General features: G+C 39.9%; 1 protein-coding gene across 5 annotated transcripts in view; it reads left to right on the top strand.

Moving 5' to 3' along the window:
- Nucleotides 1-21,980, top strand: part of caska (calcium/calmodulin-dependent serine protein kinase a) — a 117,733-nt gene that overhangs the window by 57,110 nt on the left and 38,643 nt on the right. For all 5 annotated transcript variants that reach the window (XM_030785788.1, XM_030785786.1, XM_030785790.1 and 2 more), the window contains exons 3-5: nt 12,693-12,798; nt 15,355-15,432; nt 16,584-16,656. In XM_030785788.1, coding sequence (XP_030641648.1) covers nt 12,693-12,798; nt 15,355-15,432; nt 16,584-16,656 — 257 coding nt within the window. The remainder of the gene's footprint in view (nt 1-12,692; nt 12,799-15,354; nt 15,433-16,583; nt 16,657-21,980) is intronic.

The following is a 21,980-nucleotide window of genomic DNA, read 5'->3' as shown; positions in this document are numbered from 1 at the left end:
CATTTGTAGCCTTTTCTGTGCCTTCAGCACCGTGGGTTGTAGTGCCAGCCCTCGCCCATCTGTGATGAGCCCTCCTTCTCAAAATAGCACTTCAGTCTCGTCAGTAGCTGTGAATATATACAAACAACCGCACATACACACAATCACACATTTTTTTTTCTCACTTTGTAGGACTTTGTAGGACTGTTTCTGTCGCGGGATCACACCACTGTGAAATGTGTTACTTTTGATTAGGGTTGAATGTTAAGAGCTGGTGCCATTATAGCACTGGTTCGTTGATTTAGAAGTGGTGCACAGATAAGCTCATTTACAGAATAAACAATACCACTATTGGTATCTGACTGTGCAATAGCAAAATTTTGGCATATGCCATTGGCTAGCACATCCAGCTACCTCCCTTTACAGCAGAGATGATCACAAGTAATTTTTTGCACATCCAAGTCAAGTCTCAAGTCTTTGAGCTAGTCCAAGTGAAGTCTCGAGTCTTTGAGCTAGTCCAAGTCAAGTCTCGAGTCTTTGAGCTAGTCCAAGTCAGGTCTCGAGTCTTTGAGCTAGTTCAAGTCAAGTCTCGAGTCTTTGAGCTAGTCCAAGTCAGGTCTCGAGTCTTTGGTCACAAGTCCAAGTCAAGTCTCAAGTCTCTTATGGTTGTAATGAATGTTCTATCATCTGCTGCATGCCATCCGGCCTGCTTAGAACACTGCATTGCTATATTTAAGGAATTCAAAGCAGGTACTGCATTATGGTCACTCCTTTATCTATTGGTATGCAGTATCAGTATTGATTAGTTGTTTGGTATATGATCACTTTAAAGAGGCTGTTGCAATGAAATATGAAAAAAAACAAAACAATGAAAGCTTTCCTTTAAAAAGTTCATGACTGTATTTTGCAACATTCCTCTTTTCAAAGTATTCAGCGAATGCCAATCTAGTCAAGTTAACCTCGCTTAGCTACAAAGCTAGTAACAAGTTATGGTTAAATAGCTGATGCTGAGCTAACATGTTTGCTAACCGCCCATAGCCGCTAACATTAACTTGTCTTTCACATTACTAAGTGACTGACTGACCTGTCCAGGTGTGTTTTTAGGTGCCTGATAAAATTTGATGTGGTCAATCCAGCATCCTTTATTTGTATACCGCACACTACGCATTTAGCCATTCTTTTGTTTGGGCCTTGTGCATTATAGCCAAAGGTTATCGCAAATGGCACAGCAGCTGCAGGTGTGCTCGCCATGGTTACGGTGTTGTTGCTGTAGCTTACAGTGACCTGTGGCCACGCGCATGCTTAAAGTTACGCATGATAATAAGGGAGGGAATGATGTCCAGCTCATCAGACATTTCCTTAATGTTAATGCGCCAAAAAAATAAATAAATAAAAGTTGTTCATGAGTCCCAAATCTCAAGTCCAAGTTGAGTCCCAGGTCCTCTGAGGACGAGTCTCAAGTCTAGTTGCAAGTCACTGTGTGTGCGACTTAAGTGCGACTTGAGTCACAAACTCGAGTCCCCACCTCTGCTTTACAGTAGTAATGCAAGTGATGCAGTAGCATCACAGAACATGCATTATACTAAACAGGCCACTTATTCCATTGTTAACAGTCTTTGTCAACTACTGTTACTGAAGCTGTTGTCAAATATACTGGCAGTTTGAATTTTTGCATCTTTCACTTCTTTTTTGAAACTTAGCTCAATCCATGCTTAAAATAGGTTAAAAACTTGTATATTAGCATCTGTTGATTTAATCTATACTGTAGATAGTGTATTAATTTGTATGAATAACAATGCTCGAGGTGTAGCCAGTCACAAAATAGCTAAATGCCACAGAGCTGGGCTGTGACCAAGTTCAATCAAAATTTGCAGATTTGAAATTCTTCATGTGCTGTCCTGCATCTGAGCAAGGGAACTTTCAGCATTTGCAACTTTTGATTGTTGTTTTTCAAAAGCAGTGAGATAACCCTGGCTCTTAACCCCAGGTGTCACCCCTTGTAAAGAAGGGTTTTGGGTTTTTATTTCAACAGACTAGACAATTCGAGCTCAGGAAACAGGCACAAAAAGAGGCAGGCTGGGTGAGAGGACTTTGACAAGAAATGTTTGCAAGACTCAGGTACAGGCTCAGACTTGTCTTACAGGTTTACAATGGTCAGAATCACTCATAGACATAGTAAGGGTCTGGCATGAAGCACAGACTTTGCAAAGAACTGGACAATTTGACATTTAAAAGTTCGAGTCCTCTTCTGTTTTGGCTACCACTGAGAAAACTTTCCAGAGGCATTTGTCAGTGATACTCTATACCAGTGCATGGTGATTTTGACTTGGAAAATTGAGAGCTACTTCTGATGGAAGACAGTGAATGAGAAAGATGTAGGCTACACAGAATGGAGCAATTAAAAAAGTTAGCCTGATGGGTGTTTGAGCAGGCAGGACATGGCCCCCTTAAGTGGAAATTGGATGGAGTGGATTTTGGTACCCAGAGAGGGAGAGGTCATGTTGTTTAACTGTGCAGCAGCTGGGATGAGTAAAAAATAGAGGGTAAATTAAGGCTGACAGGCTCCACCACATACTGTTTGGAAAAGTACCAGGTCCTTGGAACAAGAATCGAATGCTGTTGGGCTGGTGATTAAAATAGACATGCACTGCTTGTGGACCTGTTGGATCACATCAAAACAACATGGAAAGAGTTTATAAATATTCAAACGAACTTTGGGTGTTAGGTTTGTTTTTATTGTTTTTAAAGTTCAAAAACTTTCTCAAGATCTTTTCAATAGTCAGCCTTTATATACACCTTTATGTGCCCCATTTTAGAGTCAGCTGCATGACAAAACAGCATGACATGAACAGCAGGCAAGAGAAACCCATGCATAAACAGTCTGAATATTCTCTTATTTGTCTTCGTGATGCCTGGACTGCACTCCAAATATAAGATGCTCTTCTGGGCAACTTGCAAAGGGCTAAAACACCTCAGTTACCACAACTGAGACTTGCCTTTTTTCTTCCATACTGCAGCTTTCTGTCTTTTATCTATCTATTCAGAGCACAACTCAGGAACTTTCTTGTTTTGTGCTTCCTGCAGTCAATGGAAGTAAACCCATTTGCCATTCTGAGTCGCGTTTGGATCTGTTACCTTTCTTTACGCTTAGCGGCAGAAAGTTGTTGGAACCTCTTGATTTTGATTTCTTCTTTCTTTGTGGCCAGGTTAGATATAACAAGTTCTCTCTCCTTCAGCAGAGGGGCATATGGCAGAAATGTCTTGGTGTTTGCAGCTCCAGAACTGATGTCTGGTTTAGAAAAAGTGGAAGCATTCCCAACATGGTTGTGGCCCTTGCCTGACCCTTTCTGTTCACTGCATGAGTCCTGGTCTGCTGTCTGGAGGTGTGGGGTTATACTGAGGCCTGGAGTCTAAGTTTAGTACAATCTTATTGATTCCACTGGTAGATGCCTCATGATCAAACCCAATGGGAGGCCTTCTCACCCAGATACAGCATGAGAGTTGGGAGGCCTTGTAATCACATCTCCCTCAGGGGGCTCTAAACACTCTCTTCAGAGAGAAACAGACAAGTGCTGTAATCATCATTTTCTTTATAGAATAGCTTTTGTTTTGTTTTTAAAATTGTCCCATGTGAGGGGAAAAAGATCAAAAGGCATTCTGTCCTCAATTTTCCATCAATCAGAAATTTGGAAAAAAAAACAAAAACGAGCTTTGTGTGCCTTTTAAAACCATTTTTTAACTTAATATATCCAGTGAGAATATGATTCGAAAGACCTCAGGGTAAAGCCTTGGCCATAGTAGACATTCTGTTGTTGTTCTTTCACGTTGGCTTATTCAGCTCTGGAACAGAAATCATTGACTCATGAAATGATTGCTACTTAAAGCAGAGACTATATAAAAGGCAGGCTGTTTTTCTTTCAGAGTAATACTAGCTATGTTCATTCAGAGTTCTCCAAATCCCCATATTTCTCTCAAAGCTTCTGTGTATTAGCAGCTTTTGTGAGGTCATAGCACAGGGGTAATCTTGGAATTCTCAGAGAGGCTTTCTGTCCTGTGTGGCTTACCGCAAACATGATGGTGCATGTATTTGCATGTAAGAGTTAGTCATTGGCTTTATTATTACAGTGTTGTCCAACCTCACTCACTTTAATGCTTTTACAAACAGCGCTACATTTGTGCCAATACAGAAGAGCTTAAATCCACACGGCAGCATATGGCCGTTGTATTTAACCAAGCCTCCCCTCTCAGTAAGACGCTGTGATTAAAATTACAGTCACATTACTTTTATAGCATCAAAACTCACCTCAAATTATCCTTGAGTACATTAATCCTAACAGCCAGCCTGTTATCCCTGATTGAGAATGAGCCTGATCTACTTTGGCAAACAACAGTAAAGACGTCTGCTCTCTGTCCCTTGGGAGAGCCAGGCGGGCAACTCTTTTGCCTGTGGACGACTCTGTTAAGGAGAGCTAAAAGCTGTCGTCGTGAAGGTCTGCCCCTACAGAGACACATCTAGCATGTGGCTATTAAAGAGCCTGTCCAAATGCCATGTCACTCTAGTTGTGTGTCAGTAATGGGAATGAGAGGTCCTCCACCCCTCCTCCCCCTCCCCAGCTCTTTAATTAGGACAGCACTCATTGAAAACTGGCCTCCTCTCATCATCTTGCTTCTGTCAGCCTACTTGGAGGATAGCAACGTTTGTTTGTGTGTTTGTTTGTTGCTGTTTGTGTGCATACAAATATCACTGCTATGTAAAAGCAGAAGTAACTGAACACAAAGGAGAAGTTTAAATGAAACAGAAGAGATCGAAATAACCCTGTGGTTGAATCAAGAGCAGCTCAGTGGTGGTGACATCACAAAACAAATCCGCAAAGTACATCAGAAGTACCTGAACTTACAACTTTTCCTTCAGTTCCCTGCCTTTTGTCCACAGTGTGTTGTGGTGTGATGTATGAGTGGTCTGGTGAATATCTCAGACCATGCTGTTGGTTTAGACCTCGGGGGACGGCATGGCACTCTGCTTCATTAATGATTCTGTGCTCTGAACATGTAGCCATCACTGCTTGGTTGCCCCTGCCTCTTCTGCAATTATATTTCCTCTCCCCAACCCCAAGGACCAAGAACTTAAGCTCTGCGTTGGCAGATATTGACATTTTTTTAGAAATGTACAATCTCTGAGCATTCTGACATTAATATGTGATATATATGTACACTCATAGTACCTTTCATATATGTTAAAAACCTAATATGGATTGGGGAAAGAAAAAAAAAACAGGAAAGAGGAAACAGTATTGATTTTGTACCGTTCCCTTGTTTTGCTCAAGTCATAAATCAGCAGAGGTTGATCGTAATTGCATTTGAAGAAATTTAACACGTCCCTTAAGCTCTTAGGAGCCAAGTGAGGAAACCATAGTGTCTGAAGATGCCTGTTTCTGAGTTGCCATACTGTCCTTTTTATGGTAAAACATTCTGTTTGCATTTTGAAATCTCACAGGTCAGAGGTGAGGAAGGATGTTTAATCTCTCACAAGCAGAACAAACACAGGATGTCCCTTAAACAGTGTCTGCTGGTTTTCTCATCAAGAAATCTAAATATTTATTTCAATTAGTTCCCATTGAACACACTATTATACTGTTCGATTTATATACAGTCACACTGAGAAAAGAGATTTTTCATTGCAGTAGTTTCTTTTCACGACACACTTAGCAGACGGAGACAGATTTTCAGATCTACTGCAGTGATGTGAGACGTAACTGGCCACTACTCGCCAGACTCACACTGTGTTGTCACCTTGCCTTACACACTCCGCTCTTTGCCTTCAGTAAAGTGTAAGTGTCCCAAGTATTACCTGTGAGTGGGGATGTTTGAAGGGGAGCCGTGTGGAAGGAAGAGAGCACTTGACTGTGAGAGAGAGCACTGGCCCCTCTGTCTACTTGAGTAAGGTTCTCCAGGGGGCAAGCTCTGTCGATTGCGTTCTTCTGGATGATTCCCTTCTCTGTCCGATCCAGACTAGGGCACATTTAGACTGTGGAGAGGATGGAGGTGTTACCATTGAGGAGATTGTCCTGAGAATTTGGACTGAATGGTTTAATGTGGGTGAATTAACACAGTTTCCTCCATGTGTTTTTTTTTTTGTGTGTGTGTGTGTGTGTGTGCGCATGTGCGTGTGTGTAAAATCTACCTTTGCTGCTCTATCAGTCTTTTGCCCTGTCAGTCAACTTAAGTGTGTTGCATCACTGTCTACCTGACTCTGCAACTTCCCCCAACCCATTTCCATACTCAGTTACAGTCTCCTCTCTCTCTGTTCGCCCTGTGAACCTCTGTTTTTTAGTTCATGCTTGTTTCTCATCCCGTACGCATTTTCAGTATGTGAATTCCATTTATTCTTTATCAAGTCTGAGTGGTAATATAAAGAATTTCTCATGAATTTAATTGCTTTTGTTCCATCTGTGTTTCTCTGATGTCACTCAGTGCCCTCACTAAATGACACAGGATCTGTTTGCATGCAGTTCTGCAGGACAGTAATTCAACTTGGAAGTAGCTCACTCCGTAGGCATCAGAAAAAAATGGTTTAAAATTGTTACACTCAGTGAGTGTACATGCACTGTATATTTTTAAATTTTACATTTCTATCCTCTGTTTATTGCACATGTATATATTTCCTTTTATATATTTCTTTATATTATCTTGTCTATTCTTTCTAGTTATTATCTACTCACTCTTCCTTTACATTGTGCAAGTTGAGCTGGCCCCAAGGCCAAGAATTCCATTACTGATGGTGATGTCCACATTGTTATCTAGTAAATGACAATAAAACTTGAAACTGGGACTTGAAAAGAATGTGACTCACTTTTAAGCCTGAAAATGCACCACTAATCAACTGATTATTTTGGATTTTGATTAATATGACCAGTAAAGCTCCTCATCTAGGCTCTAGCCCAGTTGTTTAAGATAGACAGGGTGAGAGAGGAGGGTTTGTTCCCTTTTTGTGAGAGCAGTGACATTTCATTAATCACTCTGTGTGTGATGAACCAAACTGCATGGTGCTACTCAGTAAACACACTCAGCTTCTGAAACCAGAGGACCATCTACCCTCAGGGCCATCCTCAGCTCTAATGTCAGTTAATGACTACTGGCAAGAGATTATGGAGCCACAAAAAGCTTGTCAAGGGTTTAAAGCTCTCTCAAACAGCCTTTTCTCTGGCAGAGAACACGCTAGTTGGCTCTTGTATTTTAGCTCTTGGCCGTCTCTCTCTCTCTGGTTCTCTTTCTCTGAATCTATTTTCTCCTCATTGTCTCTAATTTACCAGTGCTATGTCATACATGCATACAGATTTTGATGAAAATGCAAAATGATTCTCTGTGAATAGAGGAAGAACAAAATTAACAAAAGACAGTGGAAGCCTTGGCTCCATGCCCATTTGTCTCCGTAACTGAAGGCTTCCAGTAAGTTCTGCCAGAGTGGCTTGCAGGGCCTGAGGTGTCCAGAGAGAGGAACTGTCAGAGCCACTCACTTGATCCTGCCTGATCCCTTTTACAACTGATCCTTTTTTGCTGGCCCAGCTATACTCACTGGATTAAACCTCTACCCAGGGGACTAGAAATGCACACCCACTACCAGGGCACTCTTGAGTTGCATCCATGAAAACTTTATAATATGTTGTGTGAGAGCATGTTGGTGTAAAAATTAATGTTTTTTCCTTTTTTTTTTTTTTTTTTTTTTTTTTGTTAGCGGTGATGTTTCTTTTTGAACATGCCTTTGAGTGTGGTGATAATTTTACCACAATGTTGCACTTTTCTGTTCTCCAAAATCACACCACCATCTATGTTTAGCTCTGATGGTTGCTGTGCGATATTAAAAGTGTGCTTATATCGCTGTGTATGGCATGTATGTGTTTGTGTTTGTGCAATTTTTTTCTTACCCCTCAGTGTAATTGATGATTGGATGATTGCTTGAATGCCACCGTCCAGTTTATGAGCTGTGTCAAGTTGAGTGATGGTTTCCATATTCTCACACATGCCTCTGTATTTCATATGTACACTATTGCAGACGGAGATATTAAAGGTTAACAGAGTTAAGAGGGGAATATATTCCGTAGAGTGTAGATAATTGTATATCAACTTGTCAGATAAAATATGCCTAGAATAACCAAGGCTGACAAGTAGAAACAAGCTGGTGGCATTCTAGTCAGAGATTCATGAGTGTCATGTCGTGCATTAGGACCTCTAAGCATCTCAGTTTGAACGTGTGTGTGTGTGTGTGTGTGTGTGTGTGTGTGTGTGTGTGTGTGTTAGTGCGAGTGTGGGTGTGTTTGTTTTTAAACAGGACTGCAACTACATTAGATTGCTGTCTTTGTAAGTTGTGCATATGAGGTAAGAGTGTATATGGCTTTGTTGTATAAGTGTAGTACGTGTGTAAATTCAGTGTTAAAGATGCAGTGTGATTCATATGATGGGTGTGGATTACATAGCATTCTGTTTAAGCAGATGTTGTCATGTTGATGACGGACGTGTGAGCAATGATAGGGTAGGATCCCGCTTCTCCATTATCGCTGAAGTTTATGCGTTTGTGTTTATGAAGTTTATGAAGTTTGCCTCATACCTCATAGTTTGTGCGATTCGGTCTGTCCTTTTGTTTGTAGACAATTGCTTGTGTATGAGCAAGCTTGTGCTTTGTGTTTATGCAAGTAGTTCTTGCATACTGAAACTGGTGTGCTCTTGTGAGTCGAACACAAATGCACACATGGGGTGTAGCAGAGGATAAAGGCACTGTCCAGGGTTATGGTGGAAGGACAGCTGTGTGTGTTTGTGTGTGGTGTGTGTGTGTGTGTGTTGTGTGTGTGTGTGTGTATTTTATCTTGTCAGGGAGGATAAGGGGGATTGCTCAGGTGTTGGATGTCTGCCTTCAGCTCAGCCTCTGAGTCTGATGCAGCAGAGAGCCAGCTTGTTTATCACAGCAGAAGCTGAACACAGCCCCTCACAGGTGTCAAGACATCAGTCTCATGTTTCCTGTTTAATGGTGTCTCTGTGTGTATAAGTGTGGGAGTAAGAAAAGTTTGGTTACTGAAAAAGACTTACCAATTCTGGTTACCTTTGGCCTTGCTAGACGCCAGAGTGAGAGTGGTGTTGTTGTGAGAAAGAGTTTACCGTGTGTCTTTGGTTTTTTAATGTCATACATTTTTCCCTATTGGCCATTCATGGTGTCAGTTCAGGCTTCTTACTGAATTCTGCTGTTTTGCCTGTGCAGTTCCCTGCATATTTAATGATACTGTTAGAGGGATTGAATCCTCAAGTAGTTTGTCCATTGAAGAATGCTTGTAGTACTTTTAGAATAGCAACTTTTCTGAATGTTTTACCTCCGAAACCCCTCCCGTTTACGACACCTCTCCGTCTCACAACAGCCAACAGAACTGAAGTTATGTGGCTAGCAAACACTTCCTCCTACAAGGAACAAACCTATCATTTCATATTTCACACTACAAGCTGCCAACCATTAACATGTGATACATTGCACTTGGAAGAGAGTGCCTGTTGGTTAAGCAGAGAGAGAGAGAGAGAGTAAGAGAGAGGAACCCTGGCTGGTGCATCCACCATCAACTCCTGTGTTCCTTTTAATACACATACATTCCATTCACACATATATAATGTCTTCTGTATGCATTTGTTAGCCAAAAGATTTTGGATGAGCTCAGGAAATTGTCAACAAGGTGGCCGCATTGATACTCATGCATTAAGAGGCACCAAGAAGTTACATATTCTGACCTGTGATTGTTTTGGTTAGATTCATTTGGTTACGTTGAATGTACTGAGTAAATATGACATAGGCTATGTGTTTACAACCAGTCTTTATGATAAATTAAATGTCTGATAAACTGTGCAGAATTACTCAAAATGTCCTGCTCCGAAATTATTTTGAAACTGAGGCTGGTTGCATGACACCAAGCCGTTGTAGAAATGACCAAAAGAAAGAAAAAAGTGGAACGGAGCTCTATATCAGTAACATGTTCTCAGACCGAAGGTTGTGTTTGAAGGTTGCTGCTGAGCCTTTTCAGAAATGCCAGATTTTGATGCGAGTGGCTATTGGCTTTGAGAGCTGTCTGTCTTTCTCCTTCTTATTCACTTTCAGAGTTTCTAGCTTTGCCCAGTCTGAGTGTTGCTTATGCTGACAGCCAAGCATCAGCTATCCAAATGACTGCCCTCAGATCTTGTCTTTTGTTTGTGACCAGTATCTACCAGATGGGTTATAGATTCTGAAAAGAGGTCTGAGGGGTTTGAGGAGGTGAAAATGGAGGAGAAGCAGGCTTCTCCCACACTCCTAGACCTTGTCAGGTCAGAGGGAGTCACGATGAGGGACGTTGGAGAGGAAAAACGGAGAGGTGGAGGGAGAACAGAGGAAGTGGGTGTTAAGTGGAATATGAAAAGAAGACTTTATCCTTATGGGATCTGTGTTCTGCCCACATGCACATCTTCACACATTTACCTAGACAATGCTGCTATTGTATTAGTGCACAAGTTTGTTCTGTTTGTTCTTGCATTTTTAAAGGTATCTGTATGTGTCTGAATGTGTGTCTAGATTGCTTACAAATGTGTCATTGAAATGTTCATTTACCTTTATAGGCATAATATTTCATTGAACGTGAATAGTTTTTCATAGCACTGTTCTCATTATGTGGAGTGATCATGTTTTTATTGGTCATGTGTAATTGAACACAGTGGTAATATAAGCATACCTTGTGTGTGTCATGCTTAATGGAAAGGAGCTATATCTTGTGTGCAAAGCGCATGTGAATCTGACAATGTGAGTACGCGTGCATGCATCTGTGTGCCTGTTAAGTAGAGCAAGAGTGAGACTTGGACTAGCATTTAGAAAATGCTTTCCTTGCTGTTTCTGGTGTCCTGCATGCTGGCTGGCTGTGCACCATGCCAAGAGGAAGCTTGTTTCTGTATTCAGCTTGCCAATCCATACCATGCATGGCTTAACAAGATTTCTGCTTTTTATTTGTACAGGGCCTCACTTAAACGGATTCACGCAGCACATCTGCTCTGCTAATCAATTGCTTTTCAGTCCATTCATGGCTTTTTTCAGACTCTCCATGCCTCTGAATGCCAGCGGACTTTAATTATAGTGAGAGGGGGGTTGAGAAATCAGTCATGAAATACTTTCTCACTGTCATGCTAAAGCTGCCACTCTGATTGGCCAGTCATTCTCTGTGACTTGTGGTGTTTGAGATTGTAATTGTTGAAATAGACAGAGAGGCTTGGTCAAGGATAATATTTTTAGACTTTATTTCGCAGAAGCAGATGATCTGGAAGAAAACTCAGTTTCTCATTCCCTAAAGCCGGGAGGGACTCAAAATTCAATCGTTTCACGCAAGCTTGAGCAAACTGGGTTCTTTTTCACATTTTGCCATTCAATATAGAATCTATTTTTTTTAAATATATATATACTGGGGAAGATCTATCCCTGAATATGAAGAGGTATCTGAATATGTATCAGTATAATCGGTTATTGTCTGATTCGATTTTGTTGAGCTTACCTTAAGCTTACTAGCCATGTGTGTGGTTGTTATTTTTACTCATTAATTTTTATTTCTGGTTACTGAGGTGGAATATCACAGCCATCTACTAATCAGGGCCAACTAATTAGTTGATACCTATGTTTAGTTGTGTGGTGCAGCAATGAACAACACTGCTCGTCTACACTGGGCTGACTTGTTGAGATCTCAGCAATACTGCTGGCTAGATTGGGCATCACAAAGAACACAATCAACCATGTCCTGTCAGACTCAGTCAGACATGCTACTTTCCCCTTCATCTCACGCCAGTGGACTGATGTAGCGGCTGTCCCTCGACAGGGATTCATGGTAGCATAGGGAATTGGTGATTACAAATGGTATGAAAGTGTGTGAGTGGTGTTGCATGTATAGCAGTTTTATGTTGGAATACACTACCTTATGACCTACACCCTTTAAGCAACGAATATCTATTTAAGAAATATGTAAATGTATGAAAGTTCATGTAGTCACATTACATTAGCGCTTTGTGTATAACTGTCTTAGTTCCCCTTGTTAACATAATTCTGATACAAATTTTTGGTTGACCTAGACAAATTTATTTAACTTTAGATGCTCTTCATGTGTACAACAGCTGCCAGAGGGAAAAAAAAAAAAAACATTGCTCTGGGTATGAGTCTCAGTACAAGCAATTTATTGGGTAATTGCTTTTTTTCATCTTCTAGTGGCCACACTTGATTTTAGTTTGTGCCCCACAGGTTTACTTGTCCTGGTGTTGGACATTAGGATCTTTGGAAAGATAGGTGAAAGTTGTCTTGGGTTCCAGTAAAAAATGATAGAAAATTCCAGGTTGCTTATATTCAGTAGATTCATCCTTTCAAAGCTATCTTGTTTTAGTCTCCAAAAATCCTCTTTTAGGACATTTTTAAAACCCAGTCATATGTACTTGTCCTGTCTTTAACTAAAGTAAATGATATGAATATCAGCACAACTCCATAAGGCCCAGTGTCAGGTCTGAATCAAACAGTCCACTTAAATACGAACTTGGCATTACCGTGTATTATCACAGGGTTGGAGTCAGTGGATAAGTCACTGATACTGAGGTTTCCAGAGGAAAGTTTTTCTTTTTGTGTTTTTTGTTCCCCATATGCATGTTTTTCATGAAGCTGAACTGCTCACATTTCATTTTCTTTTTTCCAGATTTAAAGAGAGAAGCCAGCATCTGCCACATGCTCAAGCACCCACATATAGTGGAGCTGCTAGAGACCTACAGTTCAGATGGGATGCTCTACATGGTATTTGAGTTGTAAGTGCCCTCCTCCCTTTTATCTATACACCCTTTCCATGATATAAGAGGATTCTCTTACTGTACAGCAGCAAACTGTAGCCTGTTGATAGCTGAATTATGAATATCCGAGAGTGGTAATTTGTATAGATTCCTCTTTCATTTGAATTTAGCTCTGGCCCTCAACCTGTGCTTCCTCTTCTTGTTTCTCAACTTCTTGTTCCACGTATCTCTGTTTAACAAGCATACATAACCTGTTTAAGGGTTAGAGTAGTTAGGGTAGTTTTTTAACAGTGACTAAGAGTTTCAAAGCACTCCATTTGAAGCCCTTTTACACATGTTAAACATGCCAATGCTAATACTCACAACTTACCTTTTGTAAGTGAGTATATATTTGCTGTGTTGTCATGATGTAGTCAGTTGTGAATGGAGCTTAGACCGTGTTTTAATACATGCTCTGTTAATGTAAGCCTTATTTTAGGTTACTTTTGAATAGATTTAAATCATTGGAGATTGTCCATTGCTTGTTTGTGTTTCTGTTTCTGCATATATGACAGCAGGCAGCCACTCAGAATCTCCTTACTATGCAACAGACAGCCTGCCCTTCTGCCCTTGCTAAATTTAGCAGGCTGTTCAAGCACTGTGTTTTCTGTAGAATGTGTAAAAAATTTACATGAAAAGCATGTGCAGCATAGCTGACGCTAAGCTGGTAGATCGCAGACTATTGTATCAGCGAGTCAGTCACTAGTTAGGCTGAACTCAGAGTAGCAAGTCTGATAACTCTCCTGCACATGCATCAGTCAGATGCACCTCTTTTAAAGCTGTTTTGGGAGGGATACCTCTTGACAGTGGTCCTGCATTTAGGCCTCAGTACCACACCAGTTGATATACAGTGTTAAACATTTTGTGCTGACATTGTGCACTAGATTTATTAAAATCCTACGTGCAGACGGGGTGGCTGGCACGACCTTATATCATGGTTTTCATACATTCTGGATTATAACGCTGTTAATATAGGTGTATTTACTTCTGAGCCTCACTCATAACAGTGGAAAATTTGAAGTACATAGTTGTAATGCAGTTTTCAGGTTGTAAAATACTTTGCTTCCCACTAAAGCCACATAATGCGTGCATGGCTCACAAAGCACAGTCTATTGTTCACAGTCAGATGTTGTCGTGGTCAAACCAACTTCAGATGATAGGCCTAGGTCACGTCCCCCATGCTCCATTGTTTTCTCTTTTTTTTTTTTCATTTTCACACCTCTACTCTTATATGACCATTTTTCTGCTTCAAATACAAGTGAGAAGGCTGAGAGATGTAGAGTATGTTTGTAGTTCTGTAAGAGGAGAATAGGAGAACTTAGGAGCTAATGAGGAATAAAAAGAAGTTTTAGCCATTTAGCCAAAAACGCTGTGGAGATATGAGTACTTTGAAAGTAACAGAGTAAATAGTCCACGCAAAATAAGCAAAATGGCATGCAGACAGAGTTCTTTTTTCAGATTAGATTAACCTCCAACTGTTCTGTTCTTGGAATCCTTTCAGACATGCTTAACCATGTAAATCTGGTTAGGAAAGAGAATGTCAAACATTTTGAGTAGTGAATTATGTCTACTAATCACAGCTAATATCATCATTGTCATTCAAAAGCATTTCAGATATTAAATGGAAAATGCAATGGTATTTCGATTAGATGGGTGCTCTGGGGAACATGTTATTAGATTTAAATTTGTCATTAAACTGAATGTCTTTTCCGTGTATCTTGTTGAGAAACTTTTCCCAGTTACTGTGATGAATCATAGAATGGTAACACTCCAAATAGATATCCTCCCTGCTTCCCGACTGATTGAAACTTAAGCAGCCATGTGGAGTAAGATTGAAATTATGAATTCATTTAAATATGAAATGCTTCCTTGCCCCTCTACTTATCATAAATTCGCACCTTTCTTCTGCTTTCACAGAGAACTTAAGCACAGAGTGAGTTCTTATCAGGGCAAGAGCAGCTGGCTCTTTTTTTTTCCCCCCTCCTCAGTAGGTTTTCCTGAGTATTATTACATCTGCACCCTCGTTTGGTACTCTGGCACAATGAACAAGCTTGGCTAGCTTAGGGCATGGCCTCTTTGTACACTGAGGAGTCTAAATGAAGATCAGGGTGAGAGGGCTGGAGATAGCCCTGAGTGTTGGCTTTCCTCGACTCTTGGGTCTACACTAATGCACCATGCACTTTGAGAACAGTTGGTCATTGCCTAAAAGAACAGCATTGTTAAAACAGACTGTTTTTATGAGCTATGTGTTAGTGTAAACAAAATATTTCTTTGCTCCCTCTCTGTGTCAGAGCAGGTGAAATGAGTGAAGTCCTCTCGGTTTCTTATCCTGCTTGATGGCTTCATTTTGTTTCTCATTCTTTTACACCTCTTGCTTTTACTTTGCCTTTTTCTGACTCTGGTATTGATAACAGTATTTGTCTTAAGCGACTGATGTCAGGACCTTGTCAGCTCTACACGGTTTTCTCATAGAGCCCACTCCCTCTTACCTTCAGAACCTATATCCACTCCCTGTCCGTTTCTGCTTTTCTACAGCATGGACGGTGCAGATTTGTGTTTTGAGATTGTGAAGAGAGCAGATGCTGGCTTTGTCTACAGTGAGGCGGTAGCCAGGTAAGGCACTTTTATAATTTATGTCAACTGGAGAAACTCTAGATTCCCATTCATTAGATTTCTTTATGTTATTAATTGAAAGTGTACTGTTCTCATGGATTTGATCTTTGTTGCATCTTGTCACAACAGTTCTGATGAGAAGTTGTGTGAAGATCCAACATGCACTCTTTGCAACACAAATTTCTTCTTTGTACTTTTATTTGATACTCTTGTGGAATGTTTACTGTTTTGTGAAGTATTTATATTATGATTTTGCACAGAAGGTGATATAATATCTATTTGATTCTCCCTGGAGCTCTGATCTTAGTGTAGCAATGTTTTGACACAGTGCTCACCACTGAAAAATGTTTGAATCTATGAATGAACAAGTGCTAAACAAAAGGTTTCACACTGATGCTTCCGCTGGAAATTAAACAGGCCATAAATGTTAATGAATGATGACTCCATAAATATTAAATATTAAATAATACATTACTGTACATACAGAGTATGGGCTAAGTGTACTCTCTTTTTTTTAAGGGGTGGTTAAATAGTATACCTGCTGTCTTCCTCAGCCGTATTTCAATCTAATTGTTATTATGTTTGTCACTGGCTATTCAAAAGTAGTTGGTATATTGACCATAATCCAAATGCTGTTCATTTATGTGTGAGAAGCCCCTGTAAGATCAGGATAACATTTCCCTTTGCTGTTTTTCATGTTCAGCTTAAGTCCAGCTAAAACAAATATTGAGAATGAGGTTTTATTTGGCCTTACCAGTGGTGTCATCTAGAGTGGAGTGTTCCCTTGTGGGTTCAAACGAATCACCCCACATAGTCAAACGTTTAATTAGTGCTGGGCGGTATACCGGTTCAAATTTCCCGGACGCTATGAATTTGTCATATACCGCCATATCGGACATATAACCGATAAATTATTGAGAGTTACTAAATTTTGACGGAGTGCTATTTTAACCGGTGCAGCTTTCCTAGCCTTTATTGCACTGGTTTAGCAGCCCAGGAAACTCACAGATCAGTTTCATGCATTATAAATCATCTCACGTGATGCTACTCAGCCAGTCAAATCTGTGCATTCAAGGTGCACCTGAGCTCCAGTTAAATCTAGTGTTAAATCTAACTTTTCTGTTCTGTCCTTTACTTTCTCTCTCCTCTAGTCACTACATGAGGCAGATCCTTGAAGCGCTGCGCTATTGCCATGACAACAATGTTATTCATCGTGATGTAAAGGTAGGCATAATGACATTTGTTGGTTTGTAAATTTCCTGTGTCCTGTAAATGCAACCAGATGCTCCTCCTTGGGTTTTTAAATTCATGGAATTGTAGTCTCACAAGAAAAGATATGCTACATCTAGGACTAAGAATATTCAGTGTTTCCAAGGCCTAAATACCTCTCGCTCTTTCTCTGTCTCACATAAATTGGAATATTTTGTTCATTTAGTTGTTATGTATGATCTCTGTCATGCTGCTCATAAGTACTGAAATGCAACTGTGTTCATGTTGTATCAGTGCAGTTTTTCCTTATGACAGAAAGTCCAATCAATTAGAAATGGAAACACTGAGTCAAATACCACACTGCTCTCAGAAAAGGGGTTGACATTGTTTAGAGCTCTTAAAACAACGCAAAGATACTTAGCAGGTGCGGCACTATTGATGAATTAGTGATTTGATGCTAGCATTGTAAATTGTCAACAATTGTGTCCTCTGTTTATAGTGAGATATCACTATTTCACATAAGATCCACACTCATCGAACACACACTTGAATGTGTTGATACTTTGATTCAGCACTCTTCAGGGATTCGTTTACTTTATGGTTTCTTGGGATCAAGGTGCTCTGATTAAGCTCAGGCTCTTTGTCACAGGTTTGAATCTTAAACTATCAAGTGTGCTACATACTGAATAGGCTCTCTATTGCTTTAAATATTACTAAAATCCAAGCTACCATACATACCAAGGGTGCAAATGTTGATAAATCCTCCAAAATAAATGTCATGTTTCAAGTTATTACAACGCTCTTGAATATTGTGAAGCCATTCAACATTCTGACACCTCTATGGAGAACACTTAAGAATGCATAAATTTAAATTTTCTAATGCCTTTGATTCTGACCAGAGTCTCCCCTGTGAAACATTATAATCATTGCTGTAATGCTGGTTTGTGCATCACGGTGCTAAATTGCTGGTGTAGACGTAGGCATATTCACACACTCAGGAGAATCTTATGCATATTCTGGTATTGTCAGGTCAGCAATTCAGAACACCCAGATTTCAATTTCTTGTGAAAAATTAACAGATTGACTGCTTAAGCTCTTCTTTGGGGGCTAATAAAATAACTGTTAGGCCTAAGTGTCAATAAACGACAGTTTGACAGTTGTTCAAATGATGCTAAACTGATAACAAATTTGTCATCTTAATTCCAGACAGACATTTCTGTTGGAATTTTTTTGAAATGGGTTGGGAGATATGGCAGATAGTGTAGGGAGGGTTTCAGGGTCAGAGGCATCAATGCAAGGCTCAGTGGTTCACAGTTAATGCTGCTCTGGTAATGCTGCAGCATCTGCTCGTTCAGACATGGAAGACATGTTTTCCAATACATAGTCCTGACAATTTGTTTGTGAAGCTATAGTGAAAGTGTTGAATCATTGGAATATATTGTGTATCTGCACCTGACATTTCTGTATTGTGGGTTTCATGTTTGGGATGACAATATGAAAACAGTGGGTTTACAAGGTGTAAACTTTGTCAGTTTTTTCAAAAATGGTTTTGTAGACAGACAGGCTGTCCCTTCTGCACAGTGCTCCAGACAGTAAAGCAGGCTTGAGCATATTGTAAAATTGGTCCCCATATCCACTTCTTTTTGCTTGTGTGACAGCATGTAAAGCAAATAACCGAGTAAGCTCTTAGAGGAAATGATACTGACTACACGCTGCACATCAGATGAAGTCTGCACACCATGCAAATTTACACGGTGATGTGGTCTCTGAGATGTATGCAGTTTAACCAAAGTCCCATCGATGGATTTGCAGCAGCCTTAAGCAGAACATATTTCACCCTGAAAGGAACCTGACCAAATGGCTTTGCATGCATGCAACCTTTCACACACAGAGTACAGAGCTGTACATACTTTAATTATATCGATGCACACACATGCACACTATATACAGTACCCATGTATTCATTTATATGTTCTTGTTTTCTGATGGTAAATGGGTCATAATGATAAATGTGTTGTCCAATTGTATTTTACATTGCATCAGTCAGTGCTGGCCAAGAGATTTTTTTTTGGTTTGCTTGCTTGTTTTTTTGCCAATCCCAGATCTATGATGAATATATTAACCTCTAAATAAAAGAAATAAAAACTGCATCCTAAAATGTAATTGTGTAATTGTAGAGCACATTTAGAAAAGGGACTTGAATAGTTTCATTCACTTATTTATTTTCCTTTTTAATGTACCCTTATTTGCTACAAACTTAAAGCTTTACCTTACTTGAAAAATTGCTTAACAGACAATTTGATATGAATATGATATTACGCAGCTCATTTTAACTCTTAGAGACAGGAGGCTGCTGTGTTTTGTACAGCTTTGTTTGATTGCTCATTCTCAGAAGTGTCTCCCCACAGGTTTCATGTTCTACATGCAGGTGTCTATTTACTGTGTACGCTGACTTGCTCAAATGCCTTTTGTACAGATGTGGTTGCCCCGTTGAGTGGTGTCTAAAAAAATGTTTTCCAAACTGATGATTTTGCCTTTGTTAGGAAGATTTCTTTGTCCTGCCAATCCTTAATGCTGTACAGCTGGAGTCTGTTTTTGATGTTAGTTTTAGGAATAGTCTACAACCATTCTATCTAACTGTCTAGTCCATTGGCATGCAGCTCACATGATGAAGCCAGACAGAACAGGCTCCAAAAGCACCACCAGCTTCTGCTCACCTAGAAACTCAAATGTGTATAGACCAGCAAGGTCTATAGAGAGGGTACAGGAGGGAGAAAGGAGGCACTGCTAGCTATATAAAAGTGTTGGGAGAAATAACGCAAAAGACTTGACTCTTGCACTGTAGAGTCATGTTAGGTTCTGTAGCTACATCTAATGAGGACGTTGTGTGGGGGGGTGAAACTAAGGAAGTTACAAAGTAGATCAAGAAGAGGATGAAGTGCATGTGTGTGTGCTGTGTAGTGCTGTTGAAATGAATATGAACAAAATTGCATACTTGAATGCAAACATTGTGCAAACATGGATGTGGACATGGTCTGTTCTCCAATGTTTTCACTTGCACAGGTTAGCTGTGCAACCCCATTTTCAAACCCTGACATCACTTTTGTTGCATAACTTTATTCCTAACATGAACGTGAAAAGCATTGTATGGTATTCAGCTCTCATAGAGAAAGCAACGAAAGACATGACAATACTGAACACTTCACTTAGAGCCAACGCTATCTTTTCATTAGGGTATCTCTGATAAGAAATACTCAGTACTTGGTGTAAATGAGTTTTGATAGCCTTGCATTTTTAGCCAACAGTATCTAAGAGGTTGTCCAGCTGAGCTAAACGAGAAGTCTCTATTGTGTTAACGTAAAAATATTTTCCCCTTTCCTCTCCCATGGACATCATCAATCCAAATATCCACCAGGTTCCAGAGAATCCCACCAGAGATATTGTGGTGCTGATCATAGAAAATACTTACTTTTGTGGCAGGAGTTTCCTCAGTTTATGACTGGGACAGATGTTGGTAAACAGGAACAGTAGAATATATTTTAATTATTGTGAACTGTGAGTTTATAAAAGCTGGCAAGAAATCTAACCAATGTCTCATCAAACAAAACTGCCCATACCCCGCAGTAAACTCAACTCAGCAGCAACCAAAATACATTTTAAGTTTAAAACATGATTCATTTCATTGATTCAGAATTAAATAAATTGGTAAGGGGCACTTCAAAGTCTATCTGTTTATAAATGGAAACAGTTATAATTTATGTATTTTGAAAATTGAACTTCATTCTGTGACTGAGTAACTAAATGAGGTTGTAGCATATGTTAATATTTAAACGGATGTATTCATCAGTTACAAAGATCCTCAGCCATTTGAACGCTGATGACAATCACTGTTATTTTTAGTCTGTGGATTGCTGCTCAGGCAGACATATAGCTCTAAATGCTAGCATTCCCACAAAAGCAAACTGAATCGACAACATCATATGACAGTAGTTTCTCTGTAAGAGATCTGATTACATTGATATACTGTAAGGCTGTGATGGAAGAAATACAGAAGTGCTTTACACACTGTTTGTTTCAGAATTCCATAGGTGCTGTCAGTGAACCAGATGCATTGAGAAGCATTTGAGTGCTAAATGGCTAATTTCAAAGCTAAATAGCTGATGGAAAATGATTATAAGGAAAACAATGTAAAAAGTGTTTGCAGATACTCTCAAACCATTTTTTTTAATGATCTTAATGGAAGGTTATTGCCTTCAAATTTTCTGAACACACACACACACACACACGCACACAAATGCGTATATACACGTGTTATTTCTGTCACAATACAATATTATCTATGTTTGTTTGCTTAGCGTACAGTGATGCTTTGTGAGTATCTCTGCGCAGAAATCTTAAAGCTCTGGAGATCATCAGGATCAAACACTTTTCAAGACCATGTATAGCAGTGGTTTGCAGAGTTTTTTCACCTGCCTTCTTCCTTTACAGTCTTTACATGTTTTTGAGCACACACCAATTAAGACTTCAAAATGTAATATGAGCTATATACAACAAACCCCCCAATAGTTCCTCTTATTGCATTTTATGAGACAGGTTTCCGCATTATAGATATGACTGAAGCCACATTTTTTCTACAGAGACCATGTATTGCAACAACAACAATTAAAAATCCATCGTCTTACTAACCACATACGCATATAAATGTCAAATTTCTCTGCTCTGTCTTGGCTTACCTTTACCTCATGTACATATACACACAGACATCCATAAACCTCTCTTACTGCCTCCAGTTACTTCCTGCGTGAATGTGCTATTCATCAATGGGCATTTCCTTTCTTGTCAGAGGGTCTGCGACTGAACAGCAACTTGATGCACATTTGTAACTTGAGAAGTCTGTCCACAGTCCAGGTTCACATTTGATGATCGGCTAGGTGGCTCGTTAACCTTCCATATACTGCAGACATGTTTGTGGAATGTCTTGTCCAAGAAGAAATACATAAAAGGATCAGTGCAACACCGAAAACTGGCCAGGCAGAGTAAGATGTTTTTCACCTCCACATACTTTGACAGAGGGTGGCAACCATCAGTTCCACCACATTTAAAGAGAGAGTACAATTGTGCCATGTTGATGAAGACTGCCTTAAAGATGTGGTGTGGCAGAAGGCAGACCACAAGCACTATTTGGATGATCACAATGTTGCGAAATACTCTAGCATATACCCTCTGGCTGCCAGAGATGGCCATGCTCCTCCGAGATCTGCAGATCTGCCTAGTCACTGCTATGTAGGAGCTCATCACAAGAGTGAAGCAGAGGAAGAAGGTTGCAATGGCTAAAAGAG

This window comes from Chanos chanos, chromosome 10, assembly GCF_902362185.1.
Source record: "Chanos chanos chromosome 10, fChaCha1.1, whole genome shotgun sequence".
NCBI classification, from domain to species: Eukaryota; Metazoa; Chordata; class Actinopteri; order Gonorynchiformes; family Chanidae; genus Chanos; species Chanos chanos.
This window is presented reverse-complemented; position numbering and strand designations above follow the sequence as displayed.